This window comes from Copadichromis virginalis, linkage group LG11 (assembly GCF_057382275.1).
Source record: "Copadichromis virginalis isolate Kocher_CV1m ecotype Utaka linkage group LG11, C_Virginalis_male_GT1.1, whole genome shotgun sequence".
Lineage (NCBI taxonomy): Eukaryota > Metazoa > Chordata > Actinopteri > Cichliformes > Cichlidae > Copadichromis > Copadichromis virginalis.
Window position 1 is genome coordinate 18,416,134 of NC_140628.1, and position 24,194 is coordinate 18,440,327.

Sequence of the window (24,194 nt, forward strand, 5' to 3'; positions counted from 1 at the left end):
ACTGTGCTGCTAGGTGTAAATTATATTCTCTAACACCTTAAGCAGCTGCCTGAGAATTAATTTCAGAACATACTATAACTTGAACTTCATTTATCACAGGGAATATATTACTAGAGTGAGACTATGTATTCAAACCAATGGGGGAGAAAGAATGTGAGGAGGTGAAGGCGAATTATTGTACATGCAAACGTTTTAGGTGCTTCATCCATCACATAGTAACATCTGAGGAACAAGACGAAGCTGTCCACAGTGCCCTGACCTTTAAAAGACACAGTGAGTCTGGGCTACAACAAGAGACAGAAGAACTGTAGCAACTTCTTCCTGACGCTTGGCTTCGAGTGATCACAAACCAACGAAATAACAGAAACATGTTTTTTAAAAGCACCCGACTGAAGCTGTCACACAGTTCTCAAGCAAGGTGTCAACACAGAAAACAATCAGCAAAGTGAAGTTCCAGTTCAAAACCGGCATGCTATCTTTGGATTAGCTGGTTTGACAAAATTTAAAATGGTTTTCAAGATGGCGGCTATCAAATTTCTCTGTTAACCAAGCTTTCTGCCTCAGGCTCTGGGCCAATTCACAGAAAGAAAAGGAACATTTCATGCGTCATTTAACTTCTGCACAAAATGGATCAATTGAGCACCGCCTACTCCAATCAGGGACATTATCAGAGGACTGAGCGACAGATATACAAAGAGCCTAAAAAATATAACACTAAAATGCAACACAAGTAATGCTCCAGAAAATTATTCTGCAGATTTGATTATTAGAATCACACAAAGCAGTAAAAAAGGCCTAAATATACCTGTTAATACATTTACCATTTACCAAACATGACAGCTGCACATTAGAGCTCTGAAACTTTAAATTGCATGCACTTGAAAATGAAAGGTTACTCATTGTGTTCAGTTCTGTCACTCTACACTACAGCCTAATAAAGTAGACGTGGGCTTTAGTTTATTGCTACGTATTGATGTGCCATCCTGGAGGAGTTCGACTAACTGTGCAATCTCTGCAGGGTCCATGTACCAGTAGTGACCCTGGCCCTAGCCAAATGCAAAACTAGTGAAAAAACAGTCAGATAAGGTAAGAGTGGCCTCAACATGTAAAACTATTCCTGTTTTGGGGGTTTTCTCATTGTTGCCCATCTAGTGCACCTGTTGTTAAATTCATTAACACCAAAACAACAAACTGGTTTTAAACCCACTGTGGTACATGCCTGACCAGATCAATGTCCCACAAGTTTAACTGATGTGATGCTGTACTCTAATTAAAAAGTGTTCCTGCAATCTTTCGGAGGACTGTGTAAAACATATGCCTGGATAAATTTCTGCATTTTAAAATCTGATTGTGTAAGTACGGAAGAGAACAAAAGTCTTAACACTGGTCTAGTAGTTTTTACTTTCTTTCATAAACACTTTAAAAACTAACTTCCAAGAGCAAATTACACATTTCTCATGATTTTCTTATATCACATTTGGAAAGTAAATCTACTTTTTGTTAGTTTAGGGAAAATTACCATTTTTGCTTTTAATTTAACAGAGCTGCATTTTGCTTCCCATATGTGACAGCTGACTAGAGTCTGGCAGCCCTATAAGGTTCACTGAGCCAGTAACAAAGGGCTTTGGTAATTATGTCAGAGCTCCAGCTCCCTTGCATCAAAGTCATAGACAGTTATATAAGATGCACAAAGCTAGCATAATGTCACCCACAGGTTTATCAAGTCTGATTCTAAACTCTCGAGAAGAGGTTTTGCGCTGTTGCCATCTTGGCGTTTTGCAAATGTAGGTAGCTTGAGGTAACTTGGAAACAGCAAGCTCACTGGCTAACAAATCGTGACTGAGCATACCCAGATAATGCTGCTTTCTGAATGACCAGAATTTACTAAACCGAACTAATTTTTTTGTCAGGTAATTGTTTACACAAGACTTTTATAGGAAGACTTTTTGTAACCGCAGGTCCTTGCCCCCCTTTGGGGGCCATTACAATGAATGCAGCCAGACACGTCAATAGTGGCTTTGCTTTCCAGACCAAGCTATGTCCATCTTAAATACTGTCTATGGTCAAAGCGTGTGCTAATGTTTACAACTACGAGACAAGAATAACTCCTCCTGGTCATAAAAACAGAGTAGGAGGGGGAAAGGACAGCACGTGGCTTCTGGGAAAACAGTTATGTAAATACACTCATCGTCTTTCGTCTCCAATATTTGTGTCAAGACCAGAAGTCTTAATGTGTTAGCTTGCAATTCTAGTCAAGCTAGTCTGTCTGTCTAGCTGGAAACAACATCTGTTGGTCTGTCTGCGTGGAATTAAATCCCTACTTTGAATACACATAATATTCTCCCATTCTTGAGCCTGATTCTAATGGAGTCGACTGGATCACATTCAGGTTTGGATCACAAAATTAATGGATTTTGATGCAATGAATATAGATTAAATGCAGCTTTTACAAAACAAAAATGACCTTCTGAAAGCTTAACTTCTCTAATAACTTCATACATTTCAATTACATTTCTAATTGCTATGGCATTTACATGCTTTGGTACAGCATCTAAACTCTCCTTCATAACTGTTGCATTTCTCTTACACCCTAAAACAATGTTAAACAATATTAACTCTAATATACAAATAAAAAGACGGATAAAGCAAAGACAATATGCTCAGAACTGAAGTGAAAATCTCCATCCAAAACAAAAAAAAAAGAAAAAAAAAAAAAAAGAAAAGAAAATCTCCATCCCATTCACCGAGTCCTTCCTCCAGCCCACCATCCATGACTTCCTCTTCCCAGTGCCGTGTTTGTGTTTCTAGAGGGAGCTGGCTGACCCCTGACCCCAGGCTAATGAGAGCGATAACGAGGATTAAAAGGGGGTGACTGGAAGGTGTCTGAGAGTGGGGTTTAAACAATTACACTGGGCTGCCAACATGCCTTTCTTCATGACTCAGGAAATTACAGTCTCCCTCTCTTTCTCCCCCACACACTCTTTCAGTCGGCACACAAAAGATAGGGCTTATGGAAAATAATAAATTATCTCGGGGCCACGTTAACTTGGATGTAAATCGCTGGGCAATTATGTTTTAATAGCCCTTTAAGAGAATGAGTAATTGGGTTGACACTACTGGGGTTGATCAGGCTCACCCATCTCTCTTTCCCTTTGTGGCCGGTGGAAGAGAGCTGTGGGTCTGCGAGGCGGTCAGCCGGCAGCACGACTGCAGCTAAGGTGGTTAGCCTCTGAAAAACTGTAACAGCGATATCAGAGAATCTGGATAACTATTTTCATTCTATTAAAATGAAACCTTTTCTTGCTCCAAAAAGACATGCATTGTCGATATCTTTGTTAAACATTCTTCTTTATTCTCAGCATATTTCCTTTTTTGCTAAGATGTTCTCACTCTTCGTTTGCCAGAGATGATTTTATACATAAGACTTTCTCCTGATTAAGTTTTTGTTTTTGTAAAAGGTGCTTTGTCGCTAAGAAGACCCTGTGGCTATCTGTGTCTACCAATGGAGGTGGTGTTCATATACTACATACTTGAAAAGAAGATGTTGCAAAGCAGTTCAAAAGCTATATCTGTACGGTCAGTAAAAATTACATCACTCTACTAAATATAGCTTTTAAAATGACCGGTTGTATTTATAATAGGAGGATATGAAAATATTATAATCTTAATTAAATGAGCAAGGTATCTGTAACAAAAAAAAAACAAACCTCTGTGCATGGAGTGGGAGGAGAGCCAGATGCTGAAAAAGTCTATTTATCACTACCATGAAATCTGGCAACCCACTGGCTATGTTTGATGACAATGGGCAAAACTCTGGCTGTTGTAGCCGGTGTATATCAGGACCAAGACTTGCTGGAATTTTTTTTTTCTACAAATACACATTTTGAAAATGTTAATTAAAAGCAAAACTGTCACCAGAGAAAAGACGGTGGCTTCAAAATTTTATTGTGACAAACAAACTAGCGAGCTAACTGTTAACTAACTCTGTTCAACTTTGTAAATACTCCTTTTCATGGATGTCTGGATGTTATACTTTATTGTAACATTTTGGAGAAAACTGAACGTTTCATTTAAGATGAAAGAATTTGGAGTGTTTTAAACTGTCAGTCATGCCACAGTGTTTGAGAAGAAGAAGAAGGGTTTGGAATGGCTAATGACGTGAGCGTGTTTAGATTACGAGTGGACTACTAACAGAAACCTGAATTCTTCTTGTACCAAAAGTCTCGTCCCTTACCTACAGATTCTGTATGTTTCTATGAGGACATCTATTAATAGTCAAATTATGTCATCAGACCTTGTAATTTAGCGATCATAAAGGAGAAACGAAAACTCTGGAACCTCAGCCATAATTCCATTTTCTATTTAAAAAAATTGAGTTGCTCAGAATGCACATTCAAACCAACCAAACCACTGTATTTATAGCACAACAGTGGATACTGTCACTGTTTTTAAGGGTGACAAAGTAACATCTTAGTTCACTTAAATCATCAAGAAACAGAATTTAAATAAAATGTTAAATTATATTTGATAACAAATATGTTGCAGGTTTTTATGTCAATCTATATATGTCTGAGTATAATTCTGATTAGAAGCTTAATCGCCATTCTCATCCCTACTATCAGACACACACACACACACACACATGCACACACACGCACACAGAGCTCAGCAGGCTCCTGACCAGCACCCTTCAACCTCTGAACTCGGGTCCAGATTGTGACCTCTGGATTATCACCGTGTGTCTTGATTTGGCCAGCCCCGGGGGAGTGGCGGTGTAGGTAGAGGAGGCAAAATCGATGGAGAGAGGGAAGAGATCACAACAGGCCAAACCTGGTGAGCTGAGAACCACCAAATGAGACTGGAACAACACGAACAGCAGGGGTGAGGAGGAGGGAAGGAAAGAGGATAGAAAAAAAATGGAAAATAAATTGTGATAGGATCTGATGCTAGGCTGAGTTTGACATGGAAGAAGGAAATAATCAAAATCCCCGGCAGGTTGTCGGACCTTACCGCAATGAACAAGCAAATGGTGGGATAAACCTGTATTTATCTTCTTATACTTTCATCTCGGGAAGAAGACAAACGGGGTAGGAAATCGATCAGATGAGCATCTGTTAGGCTTGGCAACAGTCGCAAGTCTGCAGAAATGGATTTTAAAGCCCATTTTTCAATTTCGTCTTCATTACTGTGAGCGTCGTGCAGGCGCTTAAAGGACACTTCCACAGTAAAAGAAGAAAAAAGATCTGCGTGTGCATTGTGCAGGCTACTACACCTCAGTTCTTTGCCCTGTTTCCTTTCATAGATCCACAAGACGCAGTGAGTGCTCGACGTGGACAATTTCTGTCATGTTTTCCCACAGAGGTAATGGAACAAGACTAACAAGTGTTTTTCTTTGATAAAACTTCCTGTTATTTAAAAATTAAAATGCTATCTATGTAAGTGTTATTTACACAAACACAGCAGAGGTAAAAAAAGAAATTGCAACTTAATTGTGAGCGTGTGTTTGGTCTATCACGTGGTGGGGATGAGGCATGTTACATGTGTATGATGCAGCACAGCTCAAGTTGTCTTTTAAGCTTGCAGGCTTCACCCCATTTGTGTTACAATACTGCGATCACCTTTGAAATCTGCACTCAAAATGATTTAACACCACAGCAGTTACAAGTTTTCACTGGCTCTCTTCTTGTCAGTGTGCTTACAAGAATTTACACAAAACCTGTGGTTGTCCATTTGTTTACTGAATTCTACCAGGATATTTTAGACAGTGGGGACTTTATGACTTGATATGTTAATCAAAAATATCTACAGACATCATTTCTAGAAGCCAGGGATGGCATTTGGTATCATCATCATTTATAAACAGAAAACAACTGTTACTGCTTTTTGTCGATGTGGACAGTATAAAAGATTTTACCGTATAAAAATTCATCATAGCGATAGCTTTTAAAGGTCCTTCGTGTGCTCACAAGGCCTTCTACTTAGTATGCTTCCTGCACCTGCGTGTCTTTATATCTGAAACTGTGTCATTGTGCCTGTGTGTATCCTTTTCCTCTACCTCCCATCCTCCCGCTGTTGCTCGCCGAGGTTCTTTTATTCCCTCCTGAGCAGCTCTGTCACCCATGTCGCCGGGGGACAAGGAGAATGTCGCGTTTTTTCCCCTGGATCAAAAATTTACGAGCAATTAAAAGGCGGCCGACGCCCAGCATCCATCAACCCCTGCGTGCAGCCAGGTTGGGTGAGGGGGACTTGCAGTAAACCACAGGCTATATACTTTTATATCTGTTTTCCCTCCGAAGAGGGAAGGTTATGACAAAATTATGTTTTACTGTTCCTGGATCCGACCACGATGTAGAAATCTTTCATGAAACAGGCTCGTTGGAGGTCAGAGCCTTTAGAAGGGAGGACAGACAGAGAAATATGTATGTGTATGCATGTAAAAGTGTGCGTACTGTTCATGTCGGGTGATTTTCAAAACCACGGCAGAGGCCTTAAAAACAAAAAGAATAGCTCTTCCAGTTGCTGAGGGAAGAGTGACCTAATTACTCTGTTGTTTATTACTGCAGAGCTCTGATTTATGTCCCCGGGCTGATGGAATTTCAACACTGAGTCTTCCTCGTCAATAACGACACATTCTTTCTGTATTTGATTACGCAAACACACACAGCCCTGCACAATGATCCATTGCGACACACCTAATACACAAAAAGGCACGCGAGGCCTCATACATCAACGCAGTCACTCTTTCACTTTTTCTGGCTCCTCGCGACAGGCCCAGACTCATTTGCATCCTTAATTGTGTTGTAATGTACTTTTAATTTGAAAATGGAGGCAATTAATTATTTTGATATGGAACAAAATGCCGCAAATGTAAACATTCTAATAGTTCTCCATGAACAGAGTATCATTTTTCAAAAGAGGGATTGAATCTTATCTCATTTTTTAATGCCACAGTTTTTTCCCTCGTTTTTTTTAAAGACACCATTTCACCACTCATGCATTCTCCTTGATATTCACTTTGGGTTTTTTTGCAACCGGGGCAGCGTTTCTTTGATCTATTCCACCACTGTTATTTTCTATCTCAATCTCCCACAGGATAATTACTGTAGTTGCACCTATGCTATCAGAAGAGATTAAATGAAATTAAGCCCGTCTGGACGCTCTGCTTGTTCTCCGTACGTCATCCCTCTGCTGCAGACTCTCCTCCTTCTATTTCTAGGTTAGAGAGGCTTCGAGTGGAGATGTGAAACGCAGATTTGTTGCTGTGTTTTTTTTCTTCCCTTCGCAGACCATGTGATCAATAGGTGTCAATGTTCAAAGACTACAGAGCAACGCCAGAGGAGAGGAAAGGAAAGGAGAGAAGAGGGAGATCCATTTGTAGAGTTCCTAGAAAAAAACCCTGACAAATTCACTCCCTCAGTCTGATAAACTCAGCACGGAGAGAGACAGGATGGATGCGTGTTATTCCTTTTTCGTCTTTTCACCCATTTCCATCACCTTTCTTTCCCTCTCCCCTCTCAGACTCATACACACAGTTTTTTTTGTCCTTTTATATCTCTATTCCCCCCCCCACTCTCTCTTCTGATTCTCCTGAGGGTGCTGGGAGCCGGCTGACATCACAGCCGGCTCGGCAACAACCTATAAATTATGAGTGACAAGTCTTTGGACCAATAAAAGCACCACCATATTTCATGCACAGTAAATCTGATTGCAGATTGCTGTGGCGTGTGGCGGCTGACATGTTTATTGTCGTCATGGCAGTGGGAGCAGAGGGTGGAGAGGCGGAGGGTGGTGGGTCGCTCCCCAACATCAGAGTTGTTTTTTTTGTTGCTTTTTACAAAAGCTCCCAGTCTATATGGAGGTCAAACAGATGGGAACTCTAGGATGCGTGCGACCCATTCCACCCACCCAACGCCCCACCAAATCCCCCAACACACACACATCAATGCCAACTCACCCAACATCTATAAGGAAGCTATTTTTCCTGCAGCTTTAACAAAGCCATGCAGTCGATGCTTTCTCTGCAGCCATCTGTCCCCAATCCGCACATGCTCCCAACAAAACTTTTAAAGAGGTTACATCCAGCAACTCTGATTTTCCTCAATTAAAGCGAAAGCTAACTTTTTGAAAGAAGAAATAATGTTCTGCTCTGTTGTTTGCGTTTTGTGTCCATCCTGCGAACACCGTCTCGCTCTGACGGATCAGTAATCCTCTGCTGTACAGCCTCTAACTATTGATGCTGTTTGATTAATGTTTGCTAAAAACTGCACTTCAAAGCTGTTATTTGAATCTTCACAAGAAACTCGAGTTTGCGACAGATTGGCACTGACAGCACGACAAAGTCAGTCATTATTTAGAGGACTAACATGCTGATTTCGGTAACAAAATGAAACTTTTGGACAATAAGAAAAATATTTCTTGATTTTAGAGGAACAGGCATCAGCTGAAAGACGCGGATCTGCATGAATACTGTGCAGTTTCAGTTTCTCTTTCCCCTCAACCCTAAACTTGCCGTGGCAGATGGCTGCCCCTACCTGAGCCTGGTTCTGCTGACTTCCAGTTAAAAGTGAGTTTTTCCTTCCCGCTGTCGCTAAGTACTCATTTTTTGCCAGGACAACATTTTGGGACTAAATTATAAGGAAGCGATGTGTAAAAAAATGTAATTTCTATTAGTAGATTACAGTTATTTATCTATTACTTAGTTATTTTGTTGTAGTGTGAATGGCCATGGAGGAAAACTTAAGAAAACAGTTTTCCCAAATCTATGCCCTTTTCACATGTTCCAAAGCCTTCCACTCAGTGACACTTCTGCTAAAGGGAGCTGTGTAACTGTTGGGATTGGGTCTTACCTTATAATACCTTAAGGTAAGGTCTTACCTTACCTTTATCTTAATATCAAGTGCCTTGGGGCTACTGTTTTTTGAGTTGGTGCCATATAACTAACAGTGAATTGAATTTCTACAACATAGTATTGTTGCTTACTCCTAAAGTGGCCCTATACTTTTTTCTTATGTCTGTCCTATGCATGTCTAGGGGCTGGTCATTGTAAATATGATCAAAGCTTTAAATAATTGGGCCAGCAGATTCGAATGTAGTCCCTGTGAACCATAAGCTCTGGCTTCAGATTGCTCTAAACACTCAGTTTCAGACAGTTTTTTCTACACTCTATGGTGTCAGTGACAGCAGATACCCTTAATTTGGTCTCCTTATACATACAACTGCTCTTCAGACCTGCTATTTATGAAGGTGAGCCAATGAGACAAAGCTTGTTTCAGACAGTGGATGAACTAAACGAAACAAGGACGAGTACAAAGATTATACATAAGAATAAATAAGGATTATTTACACTAAGAATCATGCAAGTTCCACTAGTTGAGTCCAAAAAGATTTAAAGTTGAAATTAGTATAACAGATCTACTTTATGTCTGTCCAAAGCCTACTTTTAGAAACATAATTCTGTACAGTTGGACTATTTTATGGTAATAATATTATTAATAACGAAAACACACTCTGCTCTTTATCATCTTCTTCTTGATTTTATTTAAGCCATCTTCTTCTCAGGACCTCAAGTACTAATGAAAGCATCTCTTGTCTAACCTCATACAGCGACGCGCTTCAGGACTGTCTTTAATTTTCTTAAACCTGGATCCTCTCGTTACAGATATCACATCTAATCTTTAATGTATTGCAACAACCTTATTGATGGTAAGTGACCCTGTGCTTGTGGCACTGCCTGGTCCACCCGTCCTGACGCATGTAATAAACCATTCTTTATAATTAGTGTGGCCGCTGCAGTATGATCAGGGCATTACAAGTCCTCTGCCATAGCCCCTAAATGGGCAGATTTCAACAGATGCCCGCTGGTGTGATCGGCATCATTATATTTTAATTAATCCATTCTTCTCACAGCAACACAGTAATTACAATCTATTTTATGACATGGCATGCTGCGAAAGAGGGGATGGAAGAGAGAAATAAGAAAGGAGTGAGCGAGAATAACAGCGAGCAAAAAGGGAAAAGGAGAGGAGAGGAATGTTGAGGAAAAAAAACTACAAAGAGAGGCGAGGAGTGTTAGTTACAGCAAAGATGAAGAGAAGCAAGTTTAAGGTGAGTGAGACGGTGAGGAGGGAAAAGCATCACTAACACTATGACTGATTACCGGTATGTCATCGCCTGGCAGACACTGTGAAAGCATTGTAAAACCGTTTATGGGATGTCTAGAAGAGCATGGGTTTCTCTCTCGCTCGCTCGCTCTGGTTCTACACTGAGAGAGAGAAGCTCCAGTCCCTCCAGCCTGTGTCTGTAAATCACTGCAGGTACGGACACTCAGACACGCTGTGGGTGTGATAATAACATTAGAGGATTACAATGACACTCCTCCCCGGACAAGATCACCTGTCTCAACTGTCATAAAACAGACTGCTGCTTTTTGTGGTTGAAGCACTTTATATATGAGGAGAGTGTGGAGGTGTGAGCACAGACAAAAGTGGTGTGTATGTGTGTGTGCGCGCATGTGGAAACAGCATCAGCGGATAGGTAGTAGAAGTCTGGTTGTTATGTTAACACCTGAGTACTAAGGTTAAACAGATAAAATGTTAATATGTGTTAATGTGTTTGGAGATTTTCTCTTACTTATATTTTTTTATCAAGCCAGAGGCTATATGTGGTTATTGCTCCCAGTCCACAGTGAAGGCTTCAGCCTGCCTTGTTTGCAGTGTCACACATCAGGTCACTGCTAGAGGTTAACTCTCAGATATAAACTGTACATAAAAGATGGACACTGCTCCCGGGCATTGCAAGTGAAGCCAACAGGGGACTGCATAGGGGTGACTACTTTGGTTCAGAATAGGTTGAGATGTTTTTACACCAGTGGTGTTTAATCGGTTTAAATCAGGTTTGTTTTCCCCCTTTAGTGTGGATCTTTTGCCCAGCTTGACAAGCTGGACATGATGCTGCTACTCAACCTTCTTGTCAGTGTTTCCAAGAGGTCACTTGTGCTGTTGCAGTACAAAAAAAAAAAAATCCCCAGTGGTTGGTTAAGTATATTCCCCAAAGAGCACAAACATAAAAGACATGCTAGTAAAACTATTGACAAGACTATCAATACTCAATGAATCAAAAGGAGCTTAAAAGAAGATCTGTAATCACTCATCTGACTGCTTTCCCAGATGTTCAGCTGTTAGACTGTTCTTTGCATCACCTCCACATTCCCACACTATCAAACTCAATGCTGACATCATTACACTAGTCCAATCATCTTCTTGCCCACCTTCATTGAGCCAATGAGCCTCCACTCTATGTGCTTTAAATCTCAGCGCTCTTCCAACATTCTCCCTTTCAGAATATCACCTGTGCAACCCACCTCCTCCTCATTTCTGCCTTACTCGAGTATCTCAAAGCTCCATCCAAGCCGCCACCACCACCAACATCTAGCTTTCAGGGGAGTCATTTCCTAAACCCTATCACCATTGGGGTTCTGTTCTGCCACGATGGGTCATCGGAGCCTAACCACTTAATAGATTAATTCATTTCTCTAATATAGCTCAATAGATTCAGTGGCCAACATAAGTATCTATAACGCCCCAGACTAAATAGAGACTGACAAATTTGCAGGATGTGCCCTTCTAAATATAGCAGTTTCAAAGTTTTAGTGATGTTTTCAATGGTTAAGAAAAAATTATAGTTCATAGGTATAATTAATGGAATCCTACTTTTTATAAATCTGCCCATAAAACTTCCTTTATGCTCTAAATATTTTATCTTGCTGTATTATATTTTACGCCTACAAGATGCCATGAAGCATACAGCACAGGTGTAACGTAATTGAAAGATTATCTTTATTATCGGCACAAGCAACATATATCCTACAAAGCAGCAGCTGATGGTTCATCTGCATTTTTTATCTGTTATTTACAATTGAGGCAAAAAGTCACCAGTAATAACTGTAATTAATTAAAATTATTCAATCCCAGGCAGTAGGAGATAATGATTTTGAACTACTTTGCTTTTCAGCAGTAAAAACAAGTATTTAGAAATGAAGGAATACTGCTGAATTTCTGAATTCACAAATATGCAGAAAAAGGTCAGAAAGTTTCAAATATGACTGTTACACAACAGCAGCACAAACTTTTAAGTCGAAATTGTGACGTTTTTAGTACCTTTGACAGCAGCTACAACTTCTCATTATACAACGTTGCCCGCAGTAATTTGATATCAACTTTTAGTAACTGAAACTACGTCACTAATCGTTCACACTACAAATTCCAAAATACTGATACTGCCAGTGCTACCCCTCAGTCTCCTAGTAGATGTACGAATGGTATAAATTTGGAGAGCCCAGATGACATCTCTTTGGAGTTATCATGTTCAGAAGATTTTCAGAAAACTTGACCTCTAACCTTGAGGTCAAGGTCATTTTTAGGAGATGCACTTATGGTATCAAATTGAAAACCTCCCTGAGGTTTCTTCCTGTTAAAAGGCAGATTTTCCTTCCTGCTTTCACCAAGTGCTTATTCAAAGGGGCCCTTCTGATTGTTTGGGGTTTCTCTGTATTACTGTAGGGTTTTCATCTTACAATGTAAAGTGCCTTGAGGCAACTGTTACTGGGATTTGGTGCTATATAAACAGAACTGAATTGATTTGAAATGAATTTAATGAAATTATTTGGCCAGATGACTTTTCACATTTTAGTTAAATAAAATATTTGTTACATAGGCAAATATTGGAGAGTGAGAATATTTACAGATAAAGCGACTGTACAATTCATCTGCCACAGGAGATGCACAAAACTATTTAAATCATTCAGTGGATATATGATGTCATCTGTTTTTCCTATTGGATATTTATTTGAAGTTTGGTAATTATGGGCTATTGCCAGAAATATTTATAGTGATGCTGGCAAGCAGAATGTAATTAGTTAATCATTGAATACAAATTATTGTTGATGCTAAATTCGAGATATTGTGTTCACGAGAATGGGACAAACAACCTGAAAACAGTGAGAGAGCTGAGTGAGTCATTGTTGGCAGCTGATGTCAACAGTTATAATAACCCTTTTTTAAAAATAAAAAACATAAAAAGGAGGTATAAGGCAATGAGGTGCAAGTGAGGTCAGAGGAGGTGAGGGAGGCGTTGTCTCCTGTTGCTGTTGCAGCAGATGAGTCATCTACAAGCTGAGGTTCATGAACAAGAGAGCACTTGTGCTAGCCAATCGAGCTCAGAGGTTCTGAAGTGGTTTTGTATTATATAAACATCATGAAGGGAAACCTTTTCCATATGATTATACAGAAGAAAAAGACAACATTTGCCTTTTGTCTATCTACATATAAAATAAACTGACTAAGAAACATTTTATAATCTAATCAGGAGGCGAAGAGAAGAGGAGGAGACAGCAGAGCAGATAAGGAGTGTCACAGAGAGATGAGACACAAAAAAGAGCTCCTGGAGAGGTGAAGAAGAGGAGGGTATCAGATAGATAACACACAGAGTTAACGCAGTTTGTCACAGTTCATTTTCGTCACAGCTCAAACAGGGCCGTTGTCGCACAAGAGAAACAGAAGCTCGGGAGATCCGGATTGGTCGATTTTATTTTGAAGTATTGGCAACGTACAGTCAAGCCTATGACTGCTTTATTTACATCACGGCTATAATTCTTCTGTTCTCCTCTTACTGTTGGAAATAAACATGACAATGAAGATGAAAGGGAAGTTAGACTGCACTTGTTTTGTTTTTTACACTTTATGCTAGGGAACCATCTTAGGAACCTTTACTACATTCATTGTACTCATATATACGCTCAAAAATTTATTGGGTGAAAATCTAAAAAATTTCAGGGCTGGGCAGAGCCATCCCCACCCACCACCAAATATTTCAAGGTCCTTACGACGCCCATGGGGGTTATATTTTTGCAATTTTTCTTGGACTGGAGAAATGATTTTATAAAGTCTGTGCTGTCTGCACAACCTTGGGGTAAGAAAAAATAAGTGTTTCAGCTATGTACTCATAAAAATCTATAGACCTAATGATTAATGCGACTGATTAATACATGAATTAGTTTACAAGTAAGCTAAGTAGGCGAGATGCTGGCAGACTGCTGGGACTAATCCCAGTGGTAACGCCACATGTTTGTGTTGCATGCATGTTTTACGGTACCTATGGTGAACATGGTATCCTGCTGCATTGATGTTCCAGCCAGGCTCTTTAGGGTCGGGGATCTTTGCTGTCTTGGCGATCAGATGCTGAACATCCCTCCACGTCAGCTCAGGACTAGGGCAAGAGACATAAAACAGAATATCATCAAACGCATCTTTCCTTTCGGCCTGTGTTCTACACCGACTGAAACCACAGAGGAAACACTTCAACTCTGCGTGATACTCTGAAAAGAGACCTGCAGGGAGCTCAGCGCTCCAGTCTTGTGCAGAAAAAAGCTGGAGGACGGTTTTATGGGGTGTACAACACACTTTATCAGGCCCACATGTAAAGCTTGCACTGTATTAATGCAAAGGTTTATTGATACATAAACTGCCGCGATGAGACGCTGCCATACCTTTAATAGCAGGTCCTCTAGACATAAAAGCACCTACTTAAAGTCAAGCTTACATTTTTAATAATGGTGTCACTAAAAACTGTGAATCCAACAAAGAATATATGAGACTTTAACAAAAGAGCCAAGAGAGTCGAATGTAGAAAAAATCTTCTTTTTAATCCCGGGCAGGGGAATTCTAATGGAGCGGACTCAAGTGTCATGTCAAGCAATATACTAATGGAATCCAATTAAGACCTTTAAACTGTGCAGAGAGCTGGAGGATATTAGCTCAGTTTTCTATAACAAAAGACCAAAGGGTCGTCAATGAGGGCTTTTTCAGGATATAAAAAGCATAAAGGAAATTGGGTTTTTCTGCTTTATCCACTCATTATTGTTCCCTAAGAAAATGACTTGAATGGAGCATAAGAAAACCGCTTGGCTACCCATTCTGAACACCTTTTTTTTTTTGTTCCTGAGGAGAAACGCTTCTGCTGTGTGCCTCAACATCTGTACACAGGCACTCATTTCTCCAGTACAGAAGGATAGAAGGAAGGTAATTAAAGGTATACTACACAGCTAATTTCTCCCATCATTAATGATAAAACTGCAACACATCATGCATGCATCCGGCTCCGCGCTAAGGTGTAACGTCTCAGTCAACGGCGAAATCTGCACTAAGACGTGGAGATTTAAAAAAAAAAAAAAAAAAAAAGGCCTTTGGAAAGTAAAAGGGGGAAGAAACCCACAAGTAGCCTCTTCATTATTGTGCGGCTGGGTGTTAGACATCTTGGGAAATATCAGGCGCAGATGTAAACAGATGTATTCCATTCACGTATTTGAAAAAAATAAAGCAGAACAAAAGCGGGGAGAGAAGCTTTCATTAGCAGCATAAAACAAAACCCTGGCAAGCAGCACGAACAAGCAGCTAAAACAACACGATAGGAATAATACCAGTAACACTAATAATAGACGGATAGAATGAAACAAAACACAACGCACAAACAATTATTTTAAGCTTTGATTTCAAAGGGATTGGACTGTGCACGTGTGTGCGTGGGGTGGTGTGTAAGCTTTGTACTTTTGAACTGTTGCTGCTCACCGCGTGCATGCGTGTGTGTCTGTGCGCGAGTGTGCGGTCTGTATTATATATTAGCGGCAGCAGCGTGATTCCGATGTGTGCACTCCCCCACCTCTATCATCAGCACCACCACCACCACCATCACCCCTCTGGTGGAATCAGAGAAAGCCCCGCGGCCCCGGCTGGTTTGCATAAAGCAAACAAAATTAAATTTGCTTTGCTAAATCAAAGCATGTATGGTATTCCAAGCTGCTCTCTCTGGGACAAATTACTTCAAACGGCCTCCTTTGTATCATAACAGAATAAAAAAAAGAAAAAAATCAGCCCAATCAGCGGCTCTCCAAAACTCTCGACTCGGGAATTAATTATTGAACCGAGGGCTTTTCTCTCTCCTAGCAGTCAGCGACACAGATCTATTTATTTTGGAAAAGTCGTTTTGCTCTTAAAAACACACTGTTGGCTGAGAGCGCAGTGCTGCTATCTCCCTCTCTTTCTCTCCCGCTCTCTCTTTCTTTCGCAGTGTTTTCACTCCTCTTTGCAGCACAGCCCCTGAAGGGACGTGTGAATAGGTTTAGGCCACGAAATTAATATGAAAACCCCACGACCAGGATCCGCCATAGTGCTGGTTAAACAGAACTATTGCTTATGCTGTAATGGACTTAAGATGAACTGAGCTGTTAACTTGTGAGGTTTATTTCAGACAGAGGTGGCTGGGTTTTTTTCGCTGCAGGAGCTCTTTGTAGGAATGCTAGATGTGCGTTTCTTTCTTTCCACTGCTTTTAGTTTAGTTGCCACAAGTTCAAAGCACTATTAAAGTAGAACAATACAAGTTAATTATGGTTTCTAAACTAAGTTTTGCCAACATCTCTAGTAAATCCACTAATTATTTATGACATCCTAGATGTATTTATATTTTTGACCACCTATTGTATGGTGGAACAGTGGAGTAGTGGGTAGCACTGTTGCCTAGCAAAAGGTCCTGGGTTCAAATCCACCATCCACAGCCTTTATGTGTAGAGTTTGCATTTTTTCCCAGAGTCTGTGTAGATTCTTCCTGGGTACTCTGGCTTAATCCCACAGTCCACAGTTAGTGGTGTTAGGTTCAACTGGTGATTCTAAACGGGCCATAGGTGTGAATGTGATTATTGGTGCCTCTCTGTGTTGGCAACCTGTCTAAGTTGTCCCCTATCACCCTATAGCAGCTCCAGCCTCCTCGTGACACTGAACTGAATAAGTGGGAGAAAAGGGATGGATGGATGCAGCCAGTCTCACACGTAGAGTTTAACCAAAAACATTTGTGGGAAAACATTGTCTAAAGTTGAAATGCATCAAGTAGCAGCAACATGGTAAAGTCTAAGGGGGATTCTTTTTGAAGCTGTTACTATTTTGTATTTTTAGTGCGCTTAGAAAAGCATTTAACTGCAGACTGACTGCTACTGCAGTGAGTAAATGTCATATCTGGTTTGATGCCATTTAACAGCGCTATTACCAATGTACATTTTGGTGCATCCCCACCAGAAATGCGATCAGCTATTATCTACAAATGTCATATACGAAATCAAAAAAGCACAGATAAAACCGTTACTCGTGCTAGCTTGCAAAACAGGCTGCAGTAGATGTTTATAGTGAAGGACTAGGTGGTGAAATACAATAGCTGTCAAGGTAGCAGCAATATGCTGTTTCATCTCTGGACTCATCACATACTGTTCCTGCCTAGAAGCCTTTCTGGTCATACTTTAATGCAACAGGTACCATGATAGCATCCCATTCTTTTTGATGTACCTTTATCATTATTTCCAGCATGCACGGCACTGTTTACCATTTTACCATACAGAAAGCAGGTGATTACATGAAAATCAGCCAGAAGACGGGCGTCCTGTCTGGGACATGATTATAAACTGAAATTTTACTTTTGTTTATAACTTGAATTTTCAGTCACTATTTGGGGAGTGAAGATACCACATTTCATTATTAAGTTTAAAAAACAAAGCTCTCTTTCACAGCATTAACTGCTTATTATAAGAAAACATCTCCAATCTGCAAGTTTTGTTGTCACAGTTAAATGTTCCACATCAGTAAAAACACCAGCAGGGCACTTTTTCCTTGGAGCCTCATGGTGTCCATTTCAGATATAGAGGGACTCCTATTGAACTCTGTCTGACTATAGAGTTTATATTACACTTCGGAAACACCAGCTGTGTTAGAACATGATGCTGACCCTGACCAAGCAACAGAGTGTCCTGATTTGGGACTGAGAACTGATTGACTGTTGTTTGCTAGGCAGATACCAAAGCTCTCCAGTTAACATACTTTCCTAAAGATTGTATTTGTAACTTTAACTCCGTCACAATGACTGCATGCACACAACACCAGCACTTACCTGATTCTACTGAAATGAACTAATCCCAACTTTTTTTTTCTTTTTAAATGCCGCTCTGACTTTAAGCCTTTAAGCTGAAATGTTTCGAAAAGAATGCTGGGATTACTTCTGCTGCACATAGGACAAACATATGACAACTCGTACACAACAAACTAAGAAAATACGTGGACGAACTCGTGTTTCCTGTCATGGATTATCTTACTCTGTCGAAGCTGTTTTCACTAGTGTGAAATTATAATTGCTGACAGCGTCGTCTTCTGTGAGCTAAACTGCGACATTCGGAATAGAGGAGCCGAGTGATCGCTGGTCTGCTGGGGCAGAGTTCGGCTGTATACGAGCAGCCCCTCAAACCCTAACAGCCGTCATCTCCTCGCCAAGGCTCACAAAGCAGCACAGCAGCCATCACAGTGAGCACACAACTGTTTACAAATCCCCAGTTAATAGGATCAGGCCTCATTGACTGGGCCGCTTCGATGTGTCTGATGTAATCTATTAGCTGTATGATAGTCAGTGTCTCAGTCCAATCGATAAACCTGGGCCTCCATATTGCTCCACTGTGGACTGTTACTCCTCTTTAGTGCTGCTTAGAATGCAGGCTTAGTGGCTATAAAAAGTGTGTGCTTGTGCGTGTGTCTGTGTGTATGCTTACCTACTTATTCTTGTATTTTAGATACAATACGCACTTGTATGAAATTTTGAGTTTTTTAGTATTTTTGCTGTAAAACACAGCTGATGTGAAACAGTTAAAAATGTTAATTGTGCCGCATTTCAAAGCATTAAGGGAAGAAACGAGACACATTTGTGTGTTTTGTGTAATAACATTGACACTAAACATGTATAACAAACATGCATCTACACACAGGTGTAATACTCTACCATACAACAGTCCATATGTGTGTCTGAATGTGGCTTTACTGTACGTGGAGTGTCTGGGAGTGCATGTTCATGCGTGTGCACGCTGTGTTTTTGTGCGCAAGTGTGTCTGTAGCTGGTATAACTGGGTTTCCAATTAAGTTGAACCACAGGCTGGATCAATGCTAGTCCTCTGTGTGCAGGAATGAGAAGCCCTGGGCCCTCCGAGCATGCCCACGAATAATTTATCACTCACACTGGGCCCAGGCAGAGAGGAGGAGGAGGAGGAGAAGGACTGGCATGAGGAGAAGGAGACAGGGAGCGTGAGGACAAAGTGTCCAGCCCGGAGAGAGAACGGCAAATATGGGCAATCGAGGAGACAGAAAGATGGAGGGGTGAAGAAAGCAAGAGAGAGCAAGACCCAGAGGAAAACAATGTCAGCTCTCGATCATTTAGAAGCATTACTCTCCACTATTTTTTTTTCTTCCAGTAAACAAGCATTGAAAATGAAATACTGTAGGGAGCACAAGCTATGTAATTCTTTTAACCATACTTTCAAATGCTGTAAGCTGGAAAGAGAGAAGAAAAGATAAATAGAGCCATTATTTTACTGTCAGTTTTCCAAAAATCTGTCACTTTCATGTTCCCACAATATAAAGGAAAGTCTTGTTGATTTGACTATATATTTTTTTTGCATGATCAATCAATAATATTTTTACAACTCCCATCTGGGTTATGATTTACACAATTTTACAAATTTAGCTTAACACATTGTAACTTGTAATGATGTTTTTTATACTCCTCACCCTTATCATAAACATGAATGTCATGGTAAATTTGGGCCTTTATTACTTTTCTAACTGTTCTTTTTTCAAAGACAGAATTACTGTACAGTACAAATCTTTATGGATTTAAAAATTAATAACTGGGTTGGAAAATCATTTGGGATCTTCTTGAATCCAAGCAGGGTCAAATTTATGCATACATAGTCAAATATATCCAAACACACAAGGAGAATTATAGATGGAGTGGTCTTATGGAGCCATTTCTAAACAACAGCTAATTCCAATATCAAACAAGTAGAAATTATTCTGATTTGTTACCACTTTTCCCCAAAGAGGATCTAGAAGAAGACCTAAACTGTCACCCTTTGATGAGAGGAAATGAATTAGGATGTTAAGGAATGACTTTGGAACCACCGACGCTCAAGCCTGCCATGAACTGGAAGCTGTTGGAGCAGCTTTGCATCCCGTGTGTGAGTTTTGCATCGCCATAGACTGAGAAGATACCAACCACGAAAGAAGCCCCTGGTCCAACACCGACATCTTCAAGCTGAAGTGAAATTTGCAGCTCCCTACACGGACAAGCCAAAAGCCTTCTGGAGAAAATTATATGATCAGCTGAGACAAAGATTGAGCAGTTTGACCACAGGGACAAGACAAGTTTGGGGGAGTAAACGTGAGGCTTTCGAACCTGAGACCACTGTACCAACTATCAACCATGGTGGTGGTAGCATCATGCTCAGGCGCTAGTTTGCTTTCAGTACACAGGACAAAATGTGTGGAATAATAAAGGAGGAGGACTACGTCTGAAGTCCTCAACTTCACCTCAAATCAACAGCTAGACCAGGGATGTCGAATTCAAGGCATCGAGGGCCGGTGTCCAAATTTGGCCCGCAGCCTAATTACATTTGGCCCGCGAAGCCATACCAAATTATTATTAGAGCTGGCCTACTGGTATTATACAGCCAATATATATATTGTTTAGTATTAAGCTTTGCTTGTTCTATATTCAGTTTTTCAGCAAAATGTGTTTGAGTCCATAAGAAGAGATTTTTTTTCAATAAATATTAACGTTAGCCCGCGACCTTGTTCCAGTTTTGAATTTTGGCCCACTGTGTATTTGAGTTTGACACCCCTGTTTTAGATGAAACCCTGGGTCAACACACCTGAATCAAATGATTAGTTCAGGCCTCTGGAAAATTTCAAGACATGTTGAGGAGGTAATTTAGCCATATAAATCAGCTATGATGTATCAAGGACTAGAGATGGACCGATCCGATATTACGTATCGGTATCGGTTCGATACTGACCTAAATTACTGGATCGGATATCGGAGAAAAATAAAAAATGTAATCCGATCCATTAAATATCATGAAAGCACCTCACAAAACTTGCAACACGACGTAACTCACCTCAGAACGTTAGCACGTCGGAGCAGTATGCATCACGTGATAGAGCGGCTGTGGCATGCGGGACCTGTCGGTGGTCTGGATAGCATGTGGAGCTTCGCTAGCAACCTGGCATTTCATCTCCGACAAAGTTATCCCCGAGAGAAGTAAAGCAAGTGTGTAAGTCCATCTCTGAATGTTTGTAAAGCATTCCTGCGTTAAGCTTAACAAGCGACTGCCTCTCCTGCTGCTACTTCAATCATGAAACTGCTTAATGATCAGCTGATCGGCTTTTCTGTCGCGAGTCCGTGTCTCTGGTTTGTTTTTGGCCCACTTTGCACCAGAAAGAGGAAACCAGCGGCTGAACAACAGCAGCACATTTAAGCTTGATCAGCTGTTGTTAGAATGTATTTAATATTACTTTCTACTCCAGGATCTTTTTCTATGTAGCTGACGGCTGGTAACTGTGCAGGGGCGGATCTAGCAAAGTTTAGCCAGGGGGGCCGATAGGGCATTAACAGGGAAAAGGGGGCACAAAGACATACTTTTCTTTCTTATTCTCATTTAAAATGTCTAGCTTTTAATAAATAATTATCCGAATCTTACACCCAAAGTTTTAATTTGATGTAAAATGAATAGAAGTCAATTACTGTATATAGTGACTATTAAGTCTAATATATATACCCTAGTAAGCTATAGTACTTTTTCCTTTGAGAAGGTACCATCTGTGCAGTCTGCAATTTTGTTGAAGAAAGATGTTGAATCTATTTAATATTTCTTGAAAAATAATTGATTTCTGTGCATTTTTTTTCCACACTGCATCAAATTAAGGTTGATTACGTCGATTAAGCATCATGAGGTGGAGTGTGAGGGGTGGTTCCCTATTTTTTATTTGTGTGGATGCCTTAATAGGCATCCACACTATTGAGATCCTGTTTCTCTTTCTTCTTTATTATTATTCCGGGTGTTTCCGTACACTTTTTGCCGTGGATCTACTTCCACAATTTTTGTGCTATTTTCACCGTTCAAACTCTAAACTGTTCTGCTCTTTCTGCTAATGCCGGCTATGACTTTTGGTGTTTATTACTATTATACTTTTTAAAATATTACACTTTTTTCCTTTAATTTGTCCCATTGAAATGAATGGGAAACTTCCACAATTCTGCTAAAACTTTCTTGTCTTTGAAACTTAACTACTGCCTCATACTTTCACCTAGAAACTCCATTCAAACTTTAAAATGTTCTCAAATGATTTGGCTATTCCTGTATGATTCAGCTTTTTCAGATCTTCTACCGTTTTAATCTTATCCCTCTTTGAGTTTTCAGTTGCAAAATTGTGATTTTTCAGAAAATACATGCGTTGCTATGGTTGCTATGCAATTAACTCAGAGGGGACAGTGAAACTGTTTGAATTTTCTCTTCATGTCCAAACAACTTCTTGCTACTCGCTCAATTTCCACTCAAGCCCCACAAATTATACATGAAAACGTAAGTATTTTTGCTGGCTTTCAGAAAATGTCACTATCATTGTTGTGGGACTCATAGATATTTTGCAAATCTCCTCAGAGTAACACAAAGTCAGAAAACTCTCCATATAAACTCAATGGAGAGTTTGTTCAAAATCACCGCTGGATTTCTCTAATGAGAGGCATTTTCAAATTGTCATATCTCCTTAACGAAGCGAAGTTAAGACATGAGGCTTGTCCCCGTATATGTTCAGACACTCCTGACGCTCACAATTCAAGAATTTCTTTCTCACCTATTACCGTTCTGAAATGAGTTGGACTTGTTTGAGGGTAGGAAATTTGTCCCTCGCTCAGATTTCATCAGATTTCAATCTCTGGAAATGAACCACTTTTTTCTCTCGTCATATCTTTTTGATGGATTTCCACAGAGCCCTGAAAATTTCCATGACTGTTCACCAAAGCCTGCTGTTTCTTACGGTGAAAGAATGATTTTGATGCTCCATATAGATTTAGAGTTACCAAAGGTTGTTTGAGCGCAAGTCAAGGCAGTTTTTGCTTCGCCTCTACTCAGTTACAGTGTATTACAAGTCATATATCTTTAATAATTTATGTTTTATCTCTGAATTATGAAGACCTGAAGATTCCCCCATCTCTTCTGAATAAAACGATGCCTGAATGACCGTTCTAGCCTCTACGGTTAGGAAATTATGGCCATTTGTTCGAGGGGAATCCTGAATGTCAGAAATACACTGAAGAAAACTCACACCTCTCTCTGTGTCTGTGTGTGTAAGGGCTGACTACAGCAGGTGCAGCTAATTTAACTGACCTACATATACCAAGCCCAGACTCTCAACAGCTCCTGTTCCCTTTACTGTCTGTGTATGTGTGTCTGTGTATCAATATTTCTCCTATGTTTAGGTATTACTCCTCAATCATAGTATTTCTGCTAAAGCAAAGTACTTCTACTACATCTTAGTACTTCTGCTAAATCATAGTATTTCTGCCAATTCATAGTATTTTTGCAAAATCATGGTATTTGTGCAAAATCATGGTTTTGGGGCCAAATATTTCTGTTATTTTATAATATATGTGCTGAATATATTATATGTGCCAAATCATAGTATTTATCCCAAATTATAGTATTTATGCCAAATTACAGTATTTCTGCTAAAACGCAGAAATAGTACCTTTTAGCAGGAATTTCTACCAAAAGATAGTACTTCTGCTAAATCAGAGTATTTCTGCTAAACCAGAGTATTCCTGCCAAATCATAGTATTTGTACTGAAACATGGTACTTCTGCCCAATCATAGTATTTGTACTAAATCATAGTACTTGTGCCAAATCATAGTATTTATACCCAATCATAGTATTTCTGCTAAATCATAGCATTTGTGCCAAATCATGGTATTTGTGCAAAAACATAGTATGTCTGCAAAACCATAGTATATCTCTTATGTTATAGTATTACTACTAAGGCATAGTATTTCTGCCAAATCATAGTATGTGTGCCAAATCGCAGTATTTATACCAAATCACAGTATTTGTGGTAAAACATAGTATTTCTGCCATATTGTGGTATTTGTGCAAGAACATTGAACTGTTATGTTATAGTATTACTACTAAGTCATAGTATTTCTGCATTGTTATAGTATTTGTACTAAAACGTAGTATCTCTGCCAAGTCATAGAATTACTGCAATTTCATAGTTTTTTTTAGGAAATCTGT

General features: G+C 39.9%; 1 protein-coding gene across 1 annotated transcript in view; it reads right to left on the reverse strand.

The window, feature by feature from the left end:
- Positions 1-24,194, reverse strand: part of LOC146698347 (furin-like) — a 78,369-nt gene that overhangs the window by 41,448 nt on the left and 12,727 nt on the right. The window contains exon 3 of the mRNA XM_085473435.1: positions 14,149-14,262. Coding sequence (XP_085329561.1) covers positions 14,149-14,262 — 114 coding nt within the window. The remainder of the gene's footprint in view (positions 1-14,148; positions 14,263-24,194) is intronic.